The sequence below is a fragment of the Microdochium trichocladiopsis genome, assembly GCF_020744255.1.
Source record: "Microdochium trichocladiopsis strain MPI-CAGE-CH-0230 chromosome Unknown B0I36scaffold_6, whole genome shotgun sequence".
Classification (NCBI taxonomy): Eukaryota; Fungi; Ascomycota; class Sordariomycetes; order Xylariales; family Microdochiaceae; genus Microdochium; species Microdochium trichocladiopsis.
Window position 1 is genome coordinate 627,257 of NW_025763549.1, and position 20,747 is coordinate 648,003.

Consider the following 20,747-nt stretch of genomic DNA (forward strand, 5'->3'; position numbering starts at 1 on the left):
AAAGTTCCAGGAGACCGCCTCAGCATCTCGTCCTGTCATCAACTTCCAAAATCCAGATGTATATCTTGGCAGAGCACGAGACTATTCCAAATAGCCGCTGTGGATAACATGCAAATGGCTGGCGACCACTAACATCAATGTTGCACACAGAGTGGGTGTCGTAGATGCCGTGAGTCTGGCACGGTTTTCAAAGCAAGGATTTCCAGAATTCAACGCGCTGAGACGACCGCAGGTTAATCAAGCGTCTTCGGTAACTGCAAGCAGAGACATTCAACGTTGGCATGTCTAGAACTTTGTATCTAGGACTCGCTGATCTAGGCACTGGCAGGCTTTATCTGGTAGGGTGTATCATTGCTGGTCAAAATTCACTCGAGAAGAGCCCAACTCCAACCACAAGCCCTTCTAGACACCATTTTGACCGCGCAGTAGCAGCTGCGCCGTCCGTGCATCAGTGATCTGCTCTCAAGCAGCAGTAACCTCCATGTGCTTCGCACCGCCCTTGCTCGCCGCCGCAGCACCACCCTTCTCATGGACGACCCCCTCGTCGCTCGCATCATCACTGGGCAACGGCGCGGCCTCGACGTCCTTGCCCAGCCCCGCGGCGTCCAGCTTGCCCTCGAAGATCTCGCGGATCTCCTCGAGCGTGTGGCCGCGGGTCTCGGGGAAGAGGAAGTAGATGATGACGACGAGGCAGGCGAGGATGCAGCAGAAGACAATGTAGTACTTCCACGCGATGGCCTTCATGGCGATGGGGTTGACCTGGTTGCCCACGATGAGGCCCGTCGTCGAGGCCATCAGGGTGACGGACAGGCCGCGGCCGCGGAGGGTATACTGGAAGATCTCGACGGGATAACTACACGTGAAACATGTCAGTGGTGTTATTTTTCACGATAGAGAAGCCAGAAAACTCACGCGTGGAGCATTGGTGTCCATGCCACATCGTAGAAGAAGTAAAAGATGAAAATAAAGGCCACGACAGCCTTGCCGGCGGCCGCGTCGTTGCTCTGGACGAAGTGGGCGGACAGCCCGGTCCAGATCATGTAGCTCACCAGCATGCCGCTAGTGGCGACGAGGAACAGCGTGCGGCGACCAATGCGGTCAACCATCATGGCGCCGCCGAGAGTGGCAACGATCCAGTTGAAGATCTGGAGAAGGCCATTGATGAGGGTCTGGTCGAAGGCGTTGGTGATGCCGATGGTGTTGAGGACGAGGACGAGGTAGTACGACAGCACGGCGGCGCCATTCCTGTTTCGGACATGGTTAGTCAGCACTACAAAAGGAAGCCGGAAGAAGTCAGGTCACAAGGAGCCTGAGGCAAACAAAACATACCACTGGGCAAACCAGCCAACAATGACGGCAATCAGCGTGCGCTTGCGGTTCGCAGGGTTGCGCACGAGCTCCATCCACGAGGTCTTGGACATTTCGGCCTCGAGCTCGAGGGCGGCCTCGATCTCGCGCAGCTCAAAGTTGACCAGCGGCGCGTTCAGGTCACCACCGGCATGGAAGTCAGCGAGCACCTTGCGAGCCTTCTCGGTGTGGCCCCGGGCGACCAGCCAGCGGGGGGACTCGGGCACGAAGGCCAGGCCGGCGAGCTGGATCACGGGGATCGCGCCCTGGAGGATCGACGGGATTCTCCACGCCCAGGTGTCGGGCAGCTTGAAGGTGCCAAACGTGCACCACGCGGCAAAGACGGCGCCAAAGTAGAAGAAGGTGTTGTACATGGCCGTGATCTTGCCGCGGTGGGTCGGGTACGCGAGCTCAGTGATGAGCACAGGGCTCGGCTGGCCGATACACGAGGTCGCAAAGCCGAGCAGGGCGCGCGCGGTGATGAAGGTGGGGATGCTCTGCGCGAGGCCCTGCATGATGGCGAAGCCGATGCAGAGGACCAGGCCAACCGCGAGAGGGATCCTGCGGCCGAATCTGTCGGTGAAGTAGGCGACGAACGCAAGAGCGACGAGCTTGCCGAGAGGATAGACAGCGTTCATAACACCCAGGAGAGCACCTTCGGGGTTGCCAAAGTAGCCCTTCCACTGAGGGAGGATCTGCAGGCCGTTCATCATGGAGCCTTGTAACACGAGAAAGGTCAGGAGCCGGTCGATGGGGAGCATGATATGGGAGGGAAGAGTTAGCAGGCACTCACCATCATAACCGACGGTTGCCGACGACAGCAATGGGATGAGTAGGCACAGGTTGAGGCGGATCAGATGCGGTGTCGTGTACCACGACCTGCCGTCTTGAGGAAGTACCTGTGCTCAGCAACAAACCGTCAGCATGCACCACTTCCAACATGGTTTTAGAACCAGCGACGAGGGAAGAAGAACATACCGCGGCGAGGTCATCGCCAACAGCCTTGGCGGCGCCTTTTTTGGAGGAGAGGACGCCCATGTTGACCAGTTTGGGGAGCAGCAACTCTGGTGTTGTCGGCTGTGGTGCTTGTCCGGTGCCAGGCTCTGCGTTGTGGAAATCCGGGGAAGTGATGGACACAGAAGCGAACGGACGTCGATCATGCAGGTCGGGGATGGGGTAGGCGAGGCCACTCATATATGTCTCGAGCGTCACACTGGTCGGCAAGATTATCTGCCGGCACACAGACACCACGCCATCACGAGCCTACCGTGTGATCGGTGCTTCCTTTGCATGGTTCTTCCCCATGGGCGGGCGGTTGGTTGGTGACAGCCCCTGTTTGCCCGCACTTTTGCCGCTCCACATCTTCTCCGCACGAAGTGGGTGGGAAGATGCATGGCTAGCTGGGGGGAGGCCTTGTCTCGGCTCGGAAGCTAGCATGTGGGACAGGGCTGACCGTGGTCCGAAGGGGGCGTGTCTGATCCCCAGCTTCCGAGCGTAAACCCAACGAACGAGCTCTTCCAGCCGCGTATGACTGTATTTGACAAGGCGATGGACGGGTCGAGACTCGCCCGTGCGCCAACAGCAGTCACGGTTCCCGCCTGTCTTGGCGGCCAGGGGTGGCCTGAAAACTGAACCCTTGGGGGATGTGAGCCCTAGCAGGCCTCTCTGGAGAGCATCCAACCCCAGCTTCTGACCAAGGTGTCTTGCCCCCACAAGTCATGCCATGCATGCCGTGTCTGGGGCCACCAGCAACAGCACTTGCGGCGAGATTGTGAGACTGATTTGCTCCCCAGAGGAAGCACAATGGTGTTGTAACAGATGTCCATCCCTCGATCTCACATGACTTGGAATATTGCGATACCCGACAAGACCAACCGAAAGAAAGAGAAAAAATTCTGTGCGGGACAGTGGCTTGATCAGTGGCACCCACGCGTGACCAATGTTCCGAGCATTGGCTCGTAAGAGTTGGTGTGCCGTGACTCGCATTCCGAGCCGCCAGGCGCCAAGCACCGAGCTGGGCCAAGCCATGTGCACTTGCGCCCTGCTCGAGCCCCCGCTTCAGGAGATTGGGCAATGTCCTGCTCAATAGGAGAACTGCCGCGACCCTGGAAGTAGGCGGCTGGTGGTCTGGGCTGAGGACAGCCAAGAAAATCGTGGAGTCGCGTGCCCTGCTTTGTAAAAGCAGTCATGGCATCGGGCCCCGCACAGAACAGACTTGCAGTGTTGCTTTGTGCATGCATTGTACTCCCGAGGTCAGCTTCCCTTCCGGAAAGCCTCCCAGAGTCTAGTCATGCACGGGAAGGAGCCGCGCCGATCTGTTCCGCTGGGTAAAAGGCGGGGCCCTCGGGCTCTCGAACTGCTCTGGAGACCGGTTCGTTGCCGCTCAGCTGCCGGCCCGGCACCTTGGGCGGAGCAGTTCCGTACGGGTCGTTCCCGAGATGAGAGCAGCAGCGCCGCGCCGGGGGAGAGCTTTCACGAATCCACCCCTGCCGGTTGCCAGAATTGTGCGACAACGTCTCAACGAGGAAATCATAGACATTACTCGGCACAAGCACGAGGGTGATGTTCTGGACAACTGATTAACGGCAGATAGGTAGCACCACTTACCTTTTAGAGAGGCTTGCCTTAGCTCTCACTTTGGATGATGCGCGTGAATGGAGTCTAGAGCTCTGAGCACAGTCTGTGTCATGCTGGGCCATGGTCGTCTGTAGCTAGGTGCTAGTTATGCTACGAATGGATTCGGAAGCCACCGCACACCTCGTCCATGCACACGGTCTATGGTCAATCAAGTCCCATCAGAGTCAGCCATGAGCTGCGCCAGATTTCGTCGACTTTCCAGAGGTTACAGAGGTGCAGACGGTCCACCACTTACTTTGTCCCCACTCCATGACGGAGGCCACCACATCCTGTCGTTTCTTCACCTCCACCACCCTCAACATCAACCTCAACCATCAACATCAACAAATGTTGGAGGCAAGGGCAAAGGACCAATAGCTATGCAGGATCACATTCGATCTTGACAGCTTCATTTGAAACACCGTTCTAGCCTCAAATTCAAACTTCTCGTGCACGCTTGTGCCACCCCCATCCATCTCTCACACGCCCTTCACTTGCCAAACATATCAAAGCACAATCCCACACGTCAAAATGTCAGTCACACCATCCACGACTATCGACATGGACAAGGGAAACCGCAAAAAGAAAAGCGGCACACCGCCAATACGACGACGCCGTCTGCCAGGACTTTTACGAGTCGCTGAGGCGCGGCAGGAAGCAACCCTGGAAGCCGAATCACAAGAACCATTTCTCTTGGGTGAACGAAGACAACGAGAACTTTGACGGCTGCCAGAATTGCGGCAAGGCACGAGATCGCAAAAAGGCTGGGGCAATCTCAAGGAGTTCCCTGGCTTCGGCCATTCATGCGCGGGCACTTTGTCGAGATCGGGAACCCAGAGGCTGAATGGCAGAGCCTCGCGTACAGCGCAGCGTTCGAGTCCCACATTGCCAAGCAAGTTGAGTGGGTGCTCGTCGACTGCGGGAAGCCTCGTCTTGACGACTTCCGGTTCCATGGCTATACCGCAGCGGACCGCTGCCACCGCTGCCACCGCTACTTCACCAACACCCGGAAGAGCTTGTCGGTAAGTTACAAAGGCATCGATCGAATTCTTCGGCCCGCGGGCACTTGAACGGGCAAAAGGCCCAGTAGGACTGGGTACATGTTCAAGGCATGCCGGACGAATGCACGCATGAATTGCCACCGCCCACGGACTGCCATCAAAGACTTTTTCGGCACTGGTGCGGAAAGGCGCTGCCGCACATGCTACCGCGTCGAAATCTGGGAGCGCGAAGGGGAGCTACCTCCTGACCACCGCCACACGACCGTGGCACACAAAATGTACAACGACCCGCACTGCGCTGCTTGGCAGGATGAGCTCGTCGGTGCACAGCGCCGCCTCTCTGAGAAATTCGCCGGGAAACTGGGTAAACCTTGCCAACGATGCTTTAGGCATCAGTTGAACCACAACGTGGAGCTCTGGAAGCCCTCAGAGACCGAGAAGTACCTGGAGTCATTGAGGAAAAGCTGGGAAAGAAGATACCCGCCGAAATCCCGCATGTGTCGAGTGGTTCGCGGCCACAGGGAAGCTGCAAAAGAGGCGCCACCACGGTTTCGACGGCGATCAGACGCAGAGGTGGCAGAGGTGGCAGAGGTGGCTACCTCTCGGGGACAGTCTTTTCCGCAGATCGGTCGTAGTACCGACTGGACGCTCGTGTCCGTGCAGCTCCCTGGAGTCATGGGACGGGACGCAGCGCTCGACACAACAATGTGTACGGACCACTACTCGATTGCTGCTGTCATCTTGGTCATGTACCAAGAGCGAGCACAGGCTACGAAGCTCCTGGGCGGACGGTTCATATTCGAGACCCTCAAACTACCTATCTGGCCAAGCTCGGCAGACCACCTCATCAAGGGCGACAGCCAACCCACTTTCGACTTTGTCGTCCGTCAGACTATTATCCAGATCCTTGTGAAAGACTACGCCGCGGATCCTCTCTACCGTTCGCAAATGTCCGGGGATGACGTGAACAGGCAGCACTCTACATACCGACAACTCATAAACGCGCTCTGCGACATGCTCGGGATCAAAGATAGCGCCCGTGATCACCTTCTCCGCCAGGTACAATATCACGACCCGACCCGTGTGATCTCCAAGTCACGCCTTGGCCACCGTCTTGGTGATCGCCAGAGCCCAGTACCAGAGTTCTACGACCTGGTTTTACTCTGGGCAGCTGGCCTTGGCAAGCTGGACCGCCCACTCGTGAATGCTCTCGCGCAGGAGACCGTCAGACTACCGACCTGGCCAAGCTCGGCAGATTGCGTCATAGAGGGCGACGTCCATACCCATGGGCCGGAGGATTCGATGTCTGAAGTTCGCCAACATGCTCTTCCGAGCGTTAGTGAAGCACCGGTGGCAGCGACCTTCTGCGGCACAAACGTGGAACTTGTAGTCGTCGAGACGAGGCTTCCCGCTGTCAACTTTACCAAGGGCGAACACCCACTCAACTTGCTTATGAGTGCAGGGCTCGAACACCGAGGAGTATGAAAGACCGTGTCGTTCCCCGATTATCTGGTCGCATTTCGTACGGGGTAGCATTTGTTACAATGGGCTCCAGCTTCTGGGTTCCCGATCTCAGCAAAGTGTCTGCGCTCCGCAAATCTTTCTTGCAGGTTGAGCATGTCGTGCAGTGGCTCAGCGTGCTCGCCAGCATCTCCGATCGCCGGCCCTGAGCAGTTCCCTGCGCCTGTCTATGCTCCAATAAACAATGGCAATCACGGTTGTCATGCTGGTGACCACACCGTCCACGACAATGCAGCTACATTTCCTTTCGGAGCACCATCGGCCTCGAGCGCTACCACCTCGAACATTACCCAGCTCCGACTGGTACTGCAAGCACTCCAGTGCAAGTACGACTGCTGCTACAGGACAAGGTGCTATTGGGGATCACCAACACGGGGGAAGGCCCACAAATTCAAGAGCCTCGTGGCTTCAGCAAGCCGATCTTTGTCAACTGTGGCGTGCAGGGCAGACCTATTATCAGCAGGGCTCTACGACATACGGCAGCTCGTGGATTGGGCGTGTCTTCCTCTTGCCGCACGCGGCCTATACCCCCCTCTCATCTGATCTACTGCATCCAACCGCATGACCTGGCAACCTGGGAAGAGGCTACGACTACTGTTTCCCGGCCGAAATTGTTCCCCATTTTTTAGCGCCGTCGCTTCCTGGAACGGCACGGAGGTTCCCGCCAAGCGACAGAAGCTCGCGACACCAGCGCCCCATCATCATCACCACAATAATAATTGCGACCATGACACTGAATCTGGTGATGATAGCGACGACGACGACGATGATGAGGATTTCACGGCATATCTCGCACTGATTGATGAGATCCTGGCAGAAGCGTGCAGTGTGACCGACGAGCCGGGCGAGGCGGATGATAGTGATGCCAATAGTGATCATGAGTTTGACGACGGTGATTCTACACTGGATACAAAGCCCACTGACAGAAAGACGAGACAAAAGGCATTCCGCCTGACTCCAACCATGATCTGGCAGCTGGAGCGGGAGTACCCGGATAGGGATCCCATGAGCTCCGTACGGCCAGTGACTGATGCCTCAAGGATATGCCGGGAGAACTTTACAAAGCTCCGGAGCATCTCTCCGCGGACATGGGCAGCACTCCAGACCTGGGATCCCAGGAAGCTGGCAAAGGTTCTACTGGCAGCCATGCCTCCTGAGATGATCGAGCTGGGAGGTACAGCTGACATCACTGCTCGTGATTTGCTCGGTGCTGCATGTAAGGTGTCATTCCATGAAAAGCGAATCGGCGTATACATGGACGTGCTTGACGCCGTTGAGCCAAACAAAAATCCGGATACTTACGTCGGCTCTGCTGGGGGGCAGAGCGGGCTAAGTGGTCGGACCAAGACGTACCATAGGGTCTACAAAACCCCACGGGGCAAAACATACTCCGGCATCAGCCCGGAATCGCACCATGGGCAAGTAGCGTCAGGGCGCAAGCCACATCTCCTAACACTCTCGTTGTTCGACCGATTGCAACCCGACGCCAACATTCCATATCAACTAGCTGAAGGCTTCCAGTGCCTGTTCTGGGGAACCCTGCAGAGACACGCGAGCAGTTAACTCGACAACGAGAACTCCCGGCCCGAGCAGCCGTTCTCGGTCTGCCGCATTTCCCGGGCCTCGAATTGGCGGACATCCGTTTTGTCGCGAAGTGCGGGGACTCGGTGATGGACTCACACTCGACACGGACATCACTTTCTCTTGTATAATCGTAAAATTCATGACCACGCCGCACTCAATGAGGAGCTCCCTCGTTGTGGTGTGTGCCGCCAGCAAGCACCTGATCGCAAATAACCATATAGGTACTCGCTCATGTTAATTCCATCTCCTGGCATCGCTTGCTGTCCCACATCTCTCCGCGCATCATCCCGTGGACAATGCCATGCCCAATGAACTGCCAATGCTGGCCCTTCTTCCGTATAACATACGGCCTTCTTCCCGCCACTAGTAGCGCAATGTCATCGCCTACTGCTGTAGCCACAGGAAATAGTCCAATCAGTCCAGTCTCGGTCCGTCCAAGACGATAGCCTTCAGGTTCCACCCGTATGGGCCATCGTACCGCTAATGCGTAGTATAGGAATGCAAGAAAGCAATAATAGATGGGGCCACCAATCCACCTGAGGCGATATATTCTGGTCGTGTCCATGACTGTGGAGAAGAGGAAGAACACCCACCATTGCGCTTTGAACTCGCTGTACGCCTCAGCGTCAGCGGTCTCAGAGCAACCCCCGCCATACATGATCCAGGCGAATACCCAGTCGAAATCCCGATTTCGGTTTGCCTGGCGGATCAACCGTCGCCACTGACACAACACGTCCATCAGGATGCCCACGCCATAGAAAAGTTGTAAATGCGATGACAGAAAGGCCATGCAGAAAGGGAAAAAGCCTACGTCCTCAGCTCCCATGTTTTCCCACGGCGGCCCCAAGATTGGTAATGCGTCGGCTAGCTCTTTGACTTGATCGACGAAGACACCACGGAGGACCAGTCTATTTTGACGCAATTTTACTGGTGATTGAAGCCTGTGGATCGGACAAGCTGAGAAGGGCAGTCGCTTCCGCGCACCCATGGTTATTGGGGTGAAGTCACCAAGGGCTTTCAACTGCGCTTCTGGGTCGCTATGTGTCCAGCTCGGCACCCATGAAGGGAGAGTTTCCATTGTGTTGAAGAAGCTCGCGGCACCATCAAAAATGGCCAAGCTTCTATCTCGATCTAAAATGGCCAAGGCCGTATCGGTATAGCACTCTTCTACCGTCTTGTCATAGTCAGCTTTGATGTCAATGCCCAGATCCAGGATTGCGGCTAGGCCTAGCAGAGCGAAAATCTTGTCACGCGCGTCCGTGGCCTCGAACCCGCGGAAAGCTGTCAATAGTTCCAGCAGGGAGACGACGCTGTTGTCGTCACATCCTGACGTCTCTGCCGTGCCGCCTTCCCGAATACGGGTGGATTCTTCTAGCCATACCGTGAGGGCCCGCATAGATTTGAAGTTAAGCATGTGCTTGTGTGCCATGAGAAGAAAACCAAAGGTGGAGAGCGAAGAGGGAACAAGTGAAGTATCAGAGAGTGAACCGAGGACCTGTGCCACCAGGAACCAGTCGGCATACCCATTCCCCAGCCACACCACGGCTTTCTTCGCCACAGCAAGTTCTTGGACGACCCAGACGCGGTTCCACCAGGGCTGAGCCACCAGTACTGCCAGCGCATTCAACTCCGAGAACTCAAACTTTGCGCTGGCGTCTGGATCCGCGGAGCCGCCATCACTCTCCTCCTCGAAATATCGCGCGATGACCTTGTTCAAGGCTGATGAGAGCAAGCCTGCGTACTCGACGAGCGGCCCCGGGAAGATGATGACTTGCTCTGCGCGCGCATATATCTCGCGCATGATGGAAACCTGTGCGGATCTCTCGGATGTGCTCTCCTGGTTGATGCACAGTGCGTCCACCCACAGAACTCGAGGCGACTTGGAGTGTTGGAGACATGTCAGTGCAAGGGCCAGGTTATGTGTGATCCGCACATCAGAGCCATTGCAAGTGATGACATGCGGCTTGCGAGGACCCCCCCAGACATAGGATAATGCCTCGTAGGTCGGCGTCGCGTGCAATGGATAAGTCATGAGCTCGCATCGGAATGGAAAGTCCGGGAAGAGGGTCAGGAGTCGAATGTAAGGCCCATCAGAGGTGGGCGGAAGCGTGAGATCATCGTATATCATTTTTCGGGTCTGTAGATGTTCTGTTGTCACTGGTGGAGCATCCGACGAAGTCGATCTGGTACAAGGGAGGAGGCAGGCGGAAATTGCAGCAGTCTGCGCCGGGCACGGACTTCCTTAAAAGTCCAAAACCGTGAGTCAATCTGCTCTCAGTCGCCAATTCAGCTCCACGCCACACGGAATACATGTCTGGGCCGGCGACCAATCACTACCACGCACGCAATATGGGCTGTGTCAGACTACAAAGGCAGACTCTGCGTCGCCCCTAAAGTGGCCAAATCACACCTGTCCTTTGGCTGAGACATGCGTTCAGCTGAGAAGGCAGATTCACGTATTCCTGAGGCTGGACATGCGCATTGCAGCTACCCATATATCATGCTCTGAGGTGTGCGAAATGCAGCGATTGTCTTGTTGGGAAGACTGGGACGGAACGATGTCTGCTACTTGTGGTAATATATCTTCTTTGTCGCTTCATGATTCCTCACGTCAACCGTCCTGATACTGGCATGCTAATATCGGCGTTGAACAGCGAGTGATCTCTTGGCGTTCGGCAGGCTGGGATGGCGGACATGCCCTACACTAGCCGCTCCGAACACGGCAGGGTGCGACATAGTGAACGCAGGATCATGCTCACCTTTGGGCACATTGCGCACGCTTGGCTTTCTCTTTTCTCAATCCCTTTACTCCATCAGATGATCATGAACAGACTTTGTACAATGTAGGTGTTCATTATACGCTGGGGACTGTATGCGTGGTCGGTAGCCGTAGGATGAGCCAACGCGACAGGCTGCACAGGGTCCTCATCGTCTTAGCTGGGCTTCCTTAGCGCACAACCTGGCGTGGCAACCGTTGGAATGGTGAAGCCACCTTCACATGCGGTGTTGTCCTGGTTCTGTGCCATGTTGTCGCTACGCGCGCGACACTCGCGGACTTTACCAATATACGACTTCTCACAGTCCCACCCAGCCCGAGAGCATTAAAATGTCAAAAGTCAAAGGGTTGCTCCTGCACCAGGGCGAAACGAGAATACCTGTTGAAATTCAATGATGCTAAAATGCAACAAGGGCTCCCAGGGTTTGGGGGAAACGTGTCTAATGTCGCTGCCCGCTGCTCCGCACGAGAAGCGGTCGAAGGTCTGACCTGTATATTTGTGCAAACACGCGAAGTCTAATAGCTAGACAGTACATCTTCTTCGCGGGAGCCTACTCGCGTTCTCACGCCTGCGCCGTTTTCGCTTCGTCCTCGGTTCTCCACTTCTCCAAGTTCTCATGTGTAAAGTACGCGCCATCGTCCCTCTGTCGCCACAACTCCGTGGGATACTTCCCTAAACACACCTGACACCTGCCGCACGCATTGCAGCCGCCCAGCTCTAGACCTCGCTCTGGGTGTACTGTCAAACCCTTGACGAGCGCATGGCCACGCCAGGGACTTGACTCGAGATCCAGCTCGCTCGCGCCCCTCGGCAGCAGCGAGCGCACCTCCTCCGACATTGGCGTCGCGGCTGTAATGACCTCGACGCCAACTTCCCTGCCGGCTACGATGGCCTTGCGGAAACCAAACGCTTCACGGCTCGGGACCTCGGCCTCGGTCAGAAAAATCGCCTCGGGTTTGAAATCATCTCTGTCATCCGCCACCTCGTTCTCAAAGACGTGGGTCAGCGCCTCGTCCAGCAGCACCTGCAGACGACGCTGGCTGAGGTGGGTCCCAGAGTATTCGAGGTTGGTGATGTTTATATGTCGGCTCTGGCACGCCCTCAGCAGCTCGACGAGACATGAGGTGAACTCGGCAAAGTCCGAGGCGGGCAGAGGCGGGGTCTTGCCCAGGGTGACCTGGTCGGCGCAGCCGAGCATGTCAAGATCCGCCGCCGCGATAGTCGCGAAGCAGGGGTCTCCCAGGGGTCGCAGATCTCTGAGCGGTAGCCCCGGATATGGCACGCATACGTCACCAGCCCGTCGAACAAGCCCTCCATGCAGTGTCGACTCAGCACAGTGTGCATATCAGAGAGGATAAAGGCCTCCGTGTCGCATCTCTGGAGGGTCAATGTCTTTACTGTCTCGCATGCCTTCACCAGCCGTTTGAGCGTTGGCTCTTGCATGGTGCATTCTGAGAAGAAGAGAGACTTGATGCTCGACTTTCCGGGCTCAAGGACGGGGTCAATGGTGAGTGTATCGGCGTACCCGGGGTCAGCTAGGCCGGCTGCGTAAAGTGTTGCGACTCCCGGCAGCGCGAAGAGCGGCGCAATCGCGGGAGTGTTGATCCATGATCGCATCTGGTGGGCGCCAGCTGTCTGCGCGTACGGTGTGGCGAGGGAATGGATGCCCACGGCCACGTTGCGTAGGGATGCGAAGCCTGGCGGCCAGAGCAGTTTTTTGTCTGCAGATTTTGTGATCATGCGAATGGACTTGCCGATGAAGCGCAGATCTAGTTCTTGACAACTCGGGAACTCGAGGGTATTCTCGGCAGCGTGCTTGTCTGGATCCTTGAGACGGTCAAAGTAGTCGCGAGACGTATCTTGCGGCATTTCGCATGGGGCCATGATAACTCGGAGATGCTCCAAGCGAGGACTTAGCGCGATTACCAGGCCCTTGAGGGCAATGTCGCAGCCGTCTTCGATTGATGAGCGCCAATGTCGAGCTGTGGCGTGGTCGAAATGCAGCTCGTCCTCCATGAGTGAAGTAAGAACGTCGAGCTCATCCTGCGAAAGGAAGCCTGGACCATAGGGGCGTGGCGGAGTGAAGCTGTCCTGTATGGTGGAGTGAGCGGGAGTCGTCACAGCCGTGTTGGGCAGAAGTAATGAGTGAGGCTTCCAGTCAGCCCAGGTCCGACGACCACCCCAGATATCAACTGAACGAACGTGCCACAAGGCGATCCTGTCAAGCTTACCGCCTGCCAGCAATCGAGGAAGCGTCGATGGCAAGATATCCGATGCGACTCGGAAAGATTGGTGGCATTGTGTGTGATGCTCGAGTGTTATGAAGAGGGCACTATGCAGGCGCGAGAGCGAGGCTCAGGTGCGTACCTGGGTCTGCGAAGTTGGCTATCCGAGCTATGAGCTCGACTGGCAAAGCGTCCAGAGATGCCTGTGGCATTTTGCCGACTGCGGTGTCGTACGGTATGTAGCCGGATGTCGGATAGAATGGACGTGAGGCAAGAACACAAATTGAGGTTCTCGTCGTTGTGCACGAGAGGTCATTCGGACGTCAAAGCGGTGGCTGCGCTGCCTGATCATGGTGGAGCAACGCCATGGCCTTTTCAGGGGCTCACCATACGAGCTGTGGGCCCCGAAATGAACCTGCACAACCAATCATCGTGGTGATGGGGCCCCATAGTCCCTCCTAGTTCCCGGGTTCTCCATCGCCTGCATTGAGTGAACAGCAGGAGCCCAAAAGTGAAGCCCAAAATACCCCCACACGCCGCTGTATCCGTCTTGATTCTATCTTTACGCCAGGAACCATTATGTGCGGCTAATCTAAGCCACTCTTCATTTCTGCAGGGTTTTGAAGTTGAAAGTAAATTCCTCTAAGGCCCCCTTTGTTAGCGCAGCCTCTTTGATCTGCCGATTCATCAAGCCTCTTAAGGCGCCAATGCCGTCTTCATGAGCCATGAAGACTTCTACTAACCTGACATACGTCTCCATCATCATCGCTAGTCACCTTCACCGCCTCTATCGGAAACTTTTGAGCCAGGTTCAAGTTGGCTTTTCTTGGACGTGGTTACTACACCAACACTTAGAGCATATAGCAACAAGCAGCGAATAAACGTCATGGGCCTTCTTCTCAAAATCTGTCGTAACGATCTCCCTATCGGCTCGCACTACAGTCTCGGTCGGACAAGGATGATTCGAACCATGGAGTGGCATGTGGATGAGGCAGCGGCTTCGCGCCAGACGGCACAGAAGGACGAAGAGCAGAACGGTGGGTCGGATCGGATTGGGTCAGGTCGGGTCGAATCAAAAATAGACTTGGCTAGCTATAGTGGCTCGCTAGTCTAATGGGCTCGTTCTGCACCCCGCAAACAAAACGAGACCCTCAGCGAAGACTTCCCCAGCAGAACCAGACGGAATCCATGAGGTATAAAACGACTCTCGATCTCCGCAGATGGTCATGTTCTCCTAGTCTTCCGTCCCCTCGATGGTCTCCCGCATTGAGCAGGCTAATTGACGATAATCCCAAAGTGCGATTGTTTATCTCTTGGAATGGCTGTAAGTGACCTCGCCCAATTGCCTGTTCACTCAGACGGTCCAGCCAACGTTCTATTTCCCCCAATAGACAGCCTACGACCAATTTGTTCTCTTCGGAGATTCTCTCCTCTAGAGAGCAATCATCACAGAAGATGGCTACTCACTTCGCTCTGCTCTACAAATACGTGAGTTAGTTCGAGGTGCTCACCTAATAGACCAAGGCAGCTCACTGATCTCAGGACAAAGACTGTGCTCGCCGACTCGATGTCATCAATAGAGGCATATCAGGTTGGAATTCCAAGTATGCATTGAAATACCTGCCTGAGATATTCCCACCTCGTACCACTGCATCACCGCGGATCCAATATCTTGTGAGTTTGGTCGCCGCTATCATCGGCTCACCCATAGCTTCCTATGCTAACAAATAGTCCCATAGGCTATATTGCTTGGAACGAATGACTCTTCTCGACTCGATCATCCTTGGGGCGGACAGGGCACCCTTCTAGCAGACTTCAAGGCAAACTTGACCAGCATTATCACCCACGAGAACAATCGGGCCCACAATCCGAGGATACTGTTAGTCACGCCTCCGCCTGTGTGAACGAGATAGGCGTGGCCGAGCTAGTCCGCTCTCGAGGGATGCAAGGCGGGCCACCACATATCCCCAAGCTGACGGCAAAATTCTCCCAAGCAGTACGCGACATAGCTTCCGAGCTGAAGGTCGACGGCCGCGATGTCCGGCTTCTCGACCTCCAGAAGGCTATCTTGGAGCAAGCTCAGACATCTGCAACTCCGGGTGCACTTCAAACGCTGGTGCCAGATGGCCTGCACTTGGGCCGTGAGTCGTATGAAATATTGTACCGTCTCATACTGGAAAACATGGATCCATTCCTTCCAGGCACGGGAGGATACATATATCCGGACTAGTGGAACCTTACCTATGGCAAGAGCCAAGAAGAGGTTATAGCAGGATGGGCCCGCCTGAATGGAACAGACTGTAGTCCTTAGTAAAGAGCTATTCTCTCTGACTTTCAAGATGTAGGTAATGCACTGTTGCGTGCGTCCGATGAAGTGACTATGGGCGGCGAAGACGTCTGCCGATTCTGGAAGACAGCAAAAGATCTCATTACCGCGATATGCATCCACTTGAATATCGGCGACAATGCAAAGCTCTATTTCCATAGCGAGATAGTTATGCACGACCCAACTTTACCACCTTCGAAGACACGCCTGGGTCGTAGGATCGCAGAGAAGTCGGACTGCCCGACTCTCTTCGATCCCATGCTAGACTGTGCCATCGGAATGTGCGACATTCACAATCCCGTGAAAAGAAAGCTCACGCAGCACAACCAGTGTTGGCTCTGTTACGACGGGCGCATGGCCGTGAAGCTCCGGAACCACCCCGACCTGCAAGACCACTTGGCAGAGTCGCCGATCGGCCCGGACGGCCAGGTCATAAAGAACATCAGAGCAAAATCCCCCGCGGCGCGCCATGTTCCTAGCATTGTCAGTGCCGTGGCTCATTTCAACGTAGAAGGCATATTCCTTACCAAGCAGAGAAGACGCGCACTTAGCGACGCAGAAGACGACGACGATCACCCCATCGCTGTCAATGGCGACGAACCAAGCGCTGCGCCATTGCCGCCCGCTCCGGGAACAGCTAATAACGTTGTCCGGCGCCGGCACCAGGACACCACTTCAAACCAGACTGATTGCGCACTTGGCAACCAGTACGACGGTCATGCAAGTGCACACGGCGGAGACATGCGTGGAGGCAACGTACACATCAACACTGGCAGACGGCGGACTCGCATTCGCTGGCGACACGAGTGACGAGTCGAGCGGCGACTCGAGCGACGATGACCGACGACTCCGCGATCGAGGCGAGAAGCGTGCTATAGAGGATCTCTCTGCTTTCCTCGGACAGCCACCGCCGGACCAGGAAGAGGGCTTGTAAAGTGCCATCCAAGGCGCGCGAGTCCGCCAAAGTTCGCAAAGCCACCCGGCAACGCAGTGCCCGGCGCTAGGCCAGTCCGCGTCCGACCGGGAACGTCACGGACAACGGCGACCAGTATCTCGATCAAGCGGCACAGGCCTCGACCTTACACAGAGTACCCTTTTACCAGCGGCTGCCAGTCGTAGCCCCTGTGACAGGTGCACTGGCGGTCACAGCCTACCATTGGTGGCACGGCGAGTCCTTTAACTTGCCAACATTGGCTACAGGGTCTCAGTGGAGTGCCTGGGCAGGCTCAATTGGCTGCTCCTGCGACAGTTGGTCACGTAGTAAAGGATTGGGTTATCCAAACCCCACCCTCTCTGGGTGGAGGCCACTTCGGTCGATTTTGAGGCTGAGAGTCGAAGTTGGTGATACTATCGTATCCCCAGTTGAAAGTTGAAATGATGGGCTGGGGAAGACGAGCCAATCTGGGAAGATTCCCATACAATCCAATATGCTTACAGGACCGGTTGGGCTTTCAATTAGTTGACATGGCTTTGCTGCCCGAGAGGCGTGCTCATGCGTAGAGCGGACGTCTTGCCTATGGCTAAGACACATCTTGCACTCATATCTAAACATTAAATTAAATGTGTCTCAATTCACAGTTTCACACCTCATCCCACCGTGTTGATGCTATGGTCATGTGTGAGAGAGCTTCAGACTCAGCAAATAATCAAACGCCATTGCTCTACTGTATTAGTTGAAACTACGGCCCTCCTGCGCTCAAAGGTCTGGTCATGGGAAAGAATAAAGAACCTGACAGCTATTGCCCGTCTTGCTAAAGCAAAGATGTTCAGACTTTTGCCAGCGGGGTATCAGCAGCCAGGGCAAATCTCTACCGCCATACTGACGGGCCGGATGTGCCTGCAGAGCCGAGGCATGTTGATGGAGAGCAGCAGTCAGACAGCTATCCAGATGTATGTCAGCGCAATCGCCAAGGGGATGCACGGCGAGCACTCGACTGCAGTGGCATTCCACGCCCTGGGCTGTAGATGAAGAGCTGCCGAGACTTGGACAGGCGAGGGGGCAAGGACTACTTGAAGGCAGCATCATCATGTCTGAAGTCATAGTTTGAGGTAGTGCCCCGCAGCAGACTCAGCAATGCCTCACACAGCATTTGAGGGACGGGCGATGTGTTACAATCTTAAGAATCCACAGGTTCAAAGTAGAAATCAGTCAAGAATTCAGTCAATTGATCAATGAAAGCGATTATTTATTAGTAGCGAGGTCTGTCCACTATTTACTGGGGTGAATAGATGAAACCCAGCTGGTCCATCTCATCGCCGTCGCGGCCGAGGAAGCCGACGATCTGCCAGCCCGCAGGAGCCGTGAACGTGCCGCAGTCGCCCGTGGTGGTGCCGGACTTGAGCGTGCGGCCCGTGCTCGTCGTGGCCGAGATGTAGAAGTTGCGGGTGTGGCCGTTGCGCTGGGCCTGGCACAGGGTCGCGGCGGTCCAGTACTCGGCAGCGCCGAGGGTGAGGGAGCTGGCGGTGCCGCCGCTGCCGCCGTGCGAGAGGACGGTGCCGTCGGCGAGCTGGATGCTGACCGAGTCGAGCCTGCTGTCGCCGCGGAAGGTCAGGACGGAGGCCTTGGGCTTGGTCGTCTTGGCGGCGAGCGCGGGAGCGTCGTTGAACCAGTCGCCGTGGGGACCACCGCGGAGGCCCGACTGGCGCAGGGAGGCTCCGGCGGCCCATGTAAAGTTGACGTTGACGGGGTTGTGGTCGCTGAGGATGTTGCCGTCGGGCTGGAGGAAGCGGCTGCTGGCGTACTTGAAGCCCTCGCCGGTGAGGGTGACAAGGGGGCTGGAGCGGTAGAAGACCTTGTCAACCGTCTCGCAGGCGTCGGTGGTGCTGGGGTTGCTGCACAGGGTCTCGGCGGTCGGGACGACGCCGCCGCGCTCAAACTCGACCCAGGCGTCCTTGAAGCCGCTGGCGATGAGCTCGCGGACGGCGACGTCTAGGGGCCGGCTGTAGCGGCTGTTGGTGTCGCCAAAGATGATGACGGCGTTGCCAACGCTCCAGGTCGCGGCGTAGTCGGCCACCTGGCGGATGTTGGCGCTGCGGGCGACGAGGTCGGCGTCCGAGGTGCCGGCGTCCGCGTGCAGGTTGTAGACGTCGACGTAGACGGACGTCGTGGGGGACGTGTCGAGGGCGACACGCATGAAAGTGAAGCCCTTAGGCGTCAGGCAGTCGTTGCTCTCGCTATTGGAGCACGTGGCCCACTTGACACGGTTGAACTCGACCCAGTCATAGTTGGAGACGGTGTTGAGCCCGGAGCCGAATGGCACGCCGCCCGAGGTCGCGGTGCGGAACGGGTGGTCGTCCGTCTCATAGATGGAGGCGTGGTAGTTGAAGTCCTGGGCAGGAGCAGCAAGGTCAGCATCTGCCGCTCAACACCAACAACGACTGGCCTCTCATGGCATAAGTAGTTACCTCCTGCATGTTGATAATGTCAAAGTCATACTGGGCGAAGAGGCTACCAATCAGGCGCGAGTTTGTCGTCTTGTCGCCGGGAACATCGTTGCCTTGGAGGATCGCGGGCAGGCCGGCGACGTTCATGGTGAGCACGCTGAGATCGCCGGCCGTCTTCTGGGCCGAGACGACGGCGGCGGCCACGGAGGCCGTGCCTGCTGCGAGGCGGTGGAGCTGCATCGTCGGGATATCGAGACTCGGGATTCTTGCAAGTGGCGACGGGCAACTGTGGGCAGACCACTGGAGGCAGACTGATGGCGGCGATCCGTGTCATTTTGTATCCCGACATCGTGTACCTGTATCCGTGCATGTGACTATCTCCAACAGTCTGAACGCCCAAAGGTCCAACGGGGTGGTATTGGCAATTTACCAGGCCCACCGCTGCCGGCCAGGACAGGGTCTTCGCATAATGATACCCCGGGACTTTCGGCGAGCTGCCGCCAGGGACCCCAGGTACCCACGCGGCATTATGGTTAGCCGGGCAGGGGTTCTGGAGGCAAGACCCCCATGATCGTCCAACGAGATTCCACAGCTCAGCCATGACGCATTGACGAGATCACCAACACCCCTGCCTTGTCGCCCGATGTCAGCGGCATATACAATTTGCTAAATTATGCGCACGACTCATAAACCTTCTCCAAAAGCCACCAATACCATATCGTACAGAAGATGCGTTCATCTGACCTTGGTCTCAACTCTTGATGTCCACGTGGGACGGATCAGTGGACCATGGAGTACTTTCGTGGACGGCTTTTCTGCTACGTCGCTTTCTACCCAGGGTGGCCCATCAATGCTCCCCCTTGCTCGCCTGTGATTGCTAGGCCCCTTACCTGACTCCGTCTCTCAGTCTCCCAAGGCGGCAGCACCGTTAGTAGCAACGCAAATTTGAAAAAGATAATGCGTGCTGATGTTTAAAGAAGTATAGATGCAACATCATAAGCCATAGGTCACGAATCAGTAAGCGGAGGCGCTCTCATGGACTAGCTGGCCAGGCATGGTATACTGCGTTGAGGTAGTGGGCACTAGCAAGCCCTCATACATGTCTCAATTTATACAACAGGTTCCATGGCTGTGCTGCTGAAGGTCGATTGCTATGCGTATCAGGGTGGCCATCGGGGCGGCCAGTCGTATTCGGCGCACGGCCACGTGGGAAGGAAGAGGGGTCTGCGCGGTGCTAGCCATCACCTACGGTACCTCTACGCTTCGGCCCGCGTATAGGTAGTATTAACTCTAGTCGAGCCCGGTACTAGCCCCCACGATAACTATCGGTTCTACCATCCCGCGCGTTTAATACGTGGACGATACGGGAGCGGCCCAATACGGAATTGCCTCTGTGGCCCACAAAGTGTTGGCCGCGGATATGCTCGTCTATGAGAATGAGTTTATTTAGACCGCATCGCCAAAGTTGACTGCCTTCAATACGATAACCCAGAACATCAGGGGATTCACGATGCACGTGAGTATCTGCGGGTAGCAAGCGGGCGCAGACTTCCAGCTCACGCCCGTTTGCGTGAAGGTTTTAAGCAACCTGAGCCAAACCCTTGTTTTAGACACACGACGGCTCACAAGATCAGCTGTCGCGCCCAGTATTGGAGCCTGGAAGTCTTCGTATATGCGGATCTTCCCATCGCCGCTCTGGAAAAGAATATGGCCGTCGGTTGGAAAGGTGGCCGCAAGAAGTACGCCTCGGCGACAAAGAAGAAGGAAAGCAACAACGAGAAAACATATGGAATCACCCATACTCAATGAACCAGCGGCAGCTCGTCGAGGATGGGATGAATAGCGCGGGCCGGAGGTCGACGACGACGAGCGGGAGTGTGGTGGTGATACTGGATCAGATGGCAGTAGCTTGGGGGCATTCGTGGATGAATGTAACGCCGATGGTTGCCAACAGTTTCTGCCAAGT

The 20,747-nt window shown here is 56.2% G+C and overlaps 6 protein-coding genes across 6 annotated transcripts; 2 read left to right on the plus strand and 4 right to left on the minus strand.

The window, feature by feature from the left end:
• Window positions 1-257: 257 nt before the first annotated feature.
• On the minus strand, window positions 258-2,629 carry B0I36DRAFT_324799 (lactose permease). The gene is made up of 5 exons (XM_046154162.1): window positions 2,326-2,629; window positions 2,141-2,246; window positions 1,330-2,065; window positions 913-1,245; window positions 258-853 (listed from the first exon to the last, which is right to left on the minus strand). Exons 1-5 carry the CDS (start codon window positions 2,539-2,541, stop codon window positions 463-465), a joined length of 1,782 nt encoding a protein of 593 aa, XP_046011262.1. The 5' UTR covers window positions 2,542-2,629; the 3' UTR covers window positions 258-462.
• A 2,137-nt stretch (window positions 2,630-4,766) lies between these two features.
• B0I36DRAFT_363580 (uncharacterized protein) lies at window positions 4,767-8,048 on the plus strand (the record flags this gene model as incomplete). Its single annotated transcript, XM_046158827.1, has 3 exons — window positions 4,767-4,985; window positions 5,073-6,268; window positions 7,115-8,048. 3 exons carry the CDS (start codon window positions 4,767-4,769, stop codon window positions 8,046-8,048), a joined length of 2,349 nt encoding a protein of 782 aa, XP_046011263.1.
• Window positions 8,049-8,298: 250 nt separating this feature from the next.
• Window positions 8,299-10,197, minus strand: B0I36DRAFT_363581 (heterokaryon incompatibility protein-domain-containing protein; the record flags this gene model as incomplete). Its single annotated transcript, XM_046158828.1, has 1 exon — window positions 8,299-10,197. One exon carries the CDS (start codon window positions 10,195-10,197, stop codon window positions 8,299-8,301), a length of 1,899 nt encoding a protein of 632 aa, XP_046011264.1.
• A 1,092-nt stretch (window positions 10,198-11,289) lies between these two features.
• On the minus strand, window positions 11,290-13,502 carry B0I36DRAFT_431892 (uncharacterized protein; the record flags this gene model as incomplete). The annotated part of the gene is made up of 4 exons (XM_046162599.1): window positions 11,290-12,023; window positions 12,140-13,178; window positions 13,214-13,291; window positions 13,459-13,502. The coding sequence occupies 4 exons, from the start codon at window positions 13,500-13,502 to the stop codon at window positions 11,409-11,411; spliced, it is 1,776 nt and encodes a 591-aa protein (XP_046011265.1). The 3' UTR covers window positions 11,290-11,408.
• An 887-nt stretch (window positions 13,503-14,389) lies between these two features.
• On the plus strand, window positions 14,390-16,720 carry B0I36DRAFT_349936 (uncharacterized protein; the record flags this gene model as incomplete). The annotated part of the gene is made up of 4 exons (XM_046156846.1): window positions 14,390-14,395; window positions 14,906-15,212; window positions 15,417-16,153; window positions 16,598-16,720. 4 exons carry the CDS (start codon window positions 14,390-14,392, stop codon window positions 16,718-16,720), a joined length of 1,173 nt encoding a protein of 390 aa, XP_046011266.1.
• Window positions 16,721-17,564: 844 nt separating this feature from the next.
• On the minus strand, window positions 17,565-19,068 carry B0I36DRAFT_290274 (endonuclease/exonuclease/phosphatase). The gene is made up of 2 exons (XM_046151700.1): window positions 18,803-19,068; window positions 17,565-18,726 (listed from the first exon to the last, which is right to left on the minus strand). The coding sequence occupies exons 1-2, from the start codon at window positions 19,019-19,021 to the stop codon at window positions 17,611-17,613; spliced, it is 1,335 nt and encodes a 444-aa protein (XP_046011267.1). The 5' UTR covers window positions 19,022-19,068; the 3' UTR covers window positions 17,565-17,610.
• Between the last annotated feature and the right edge of the window lie 1,679 nt (window positions 19,069-20,747).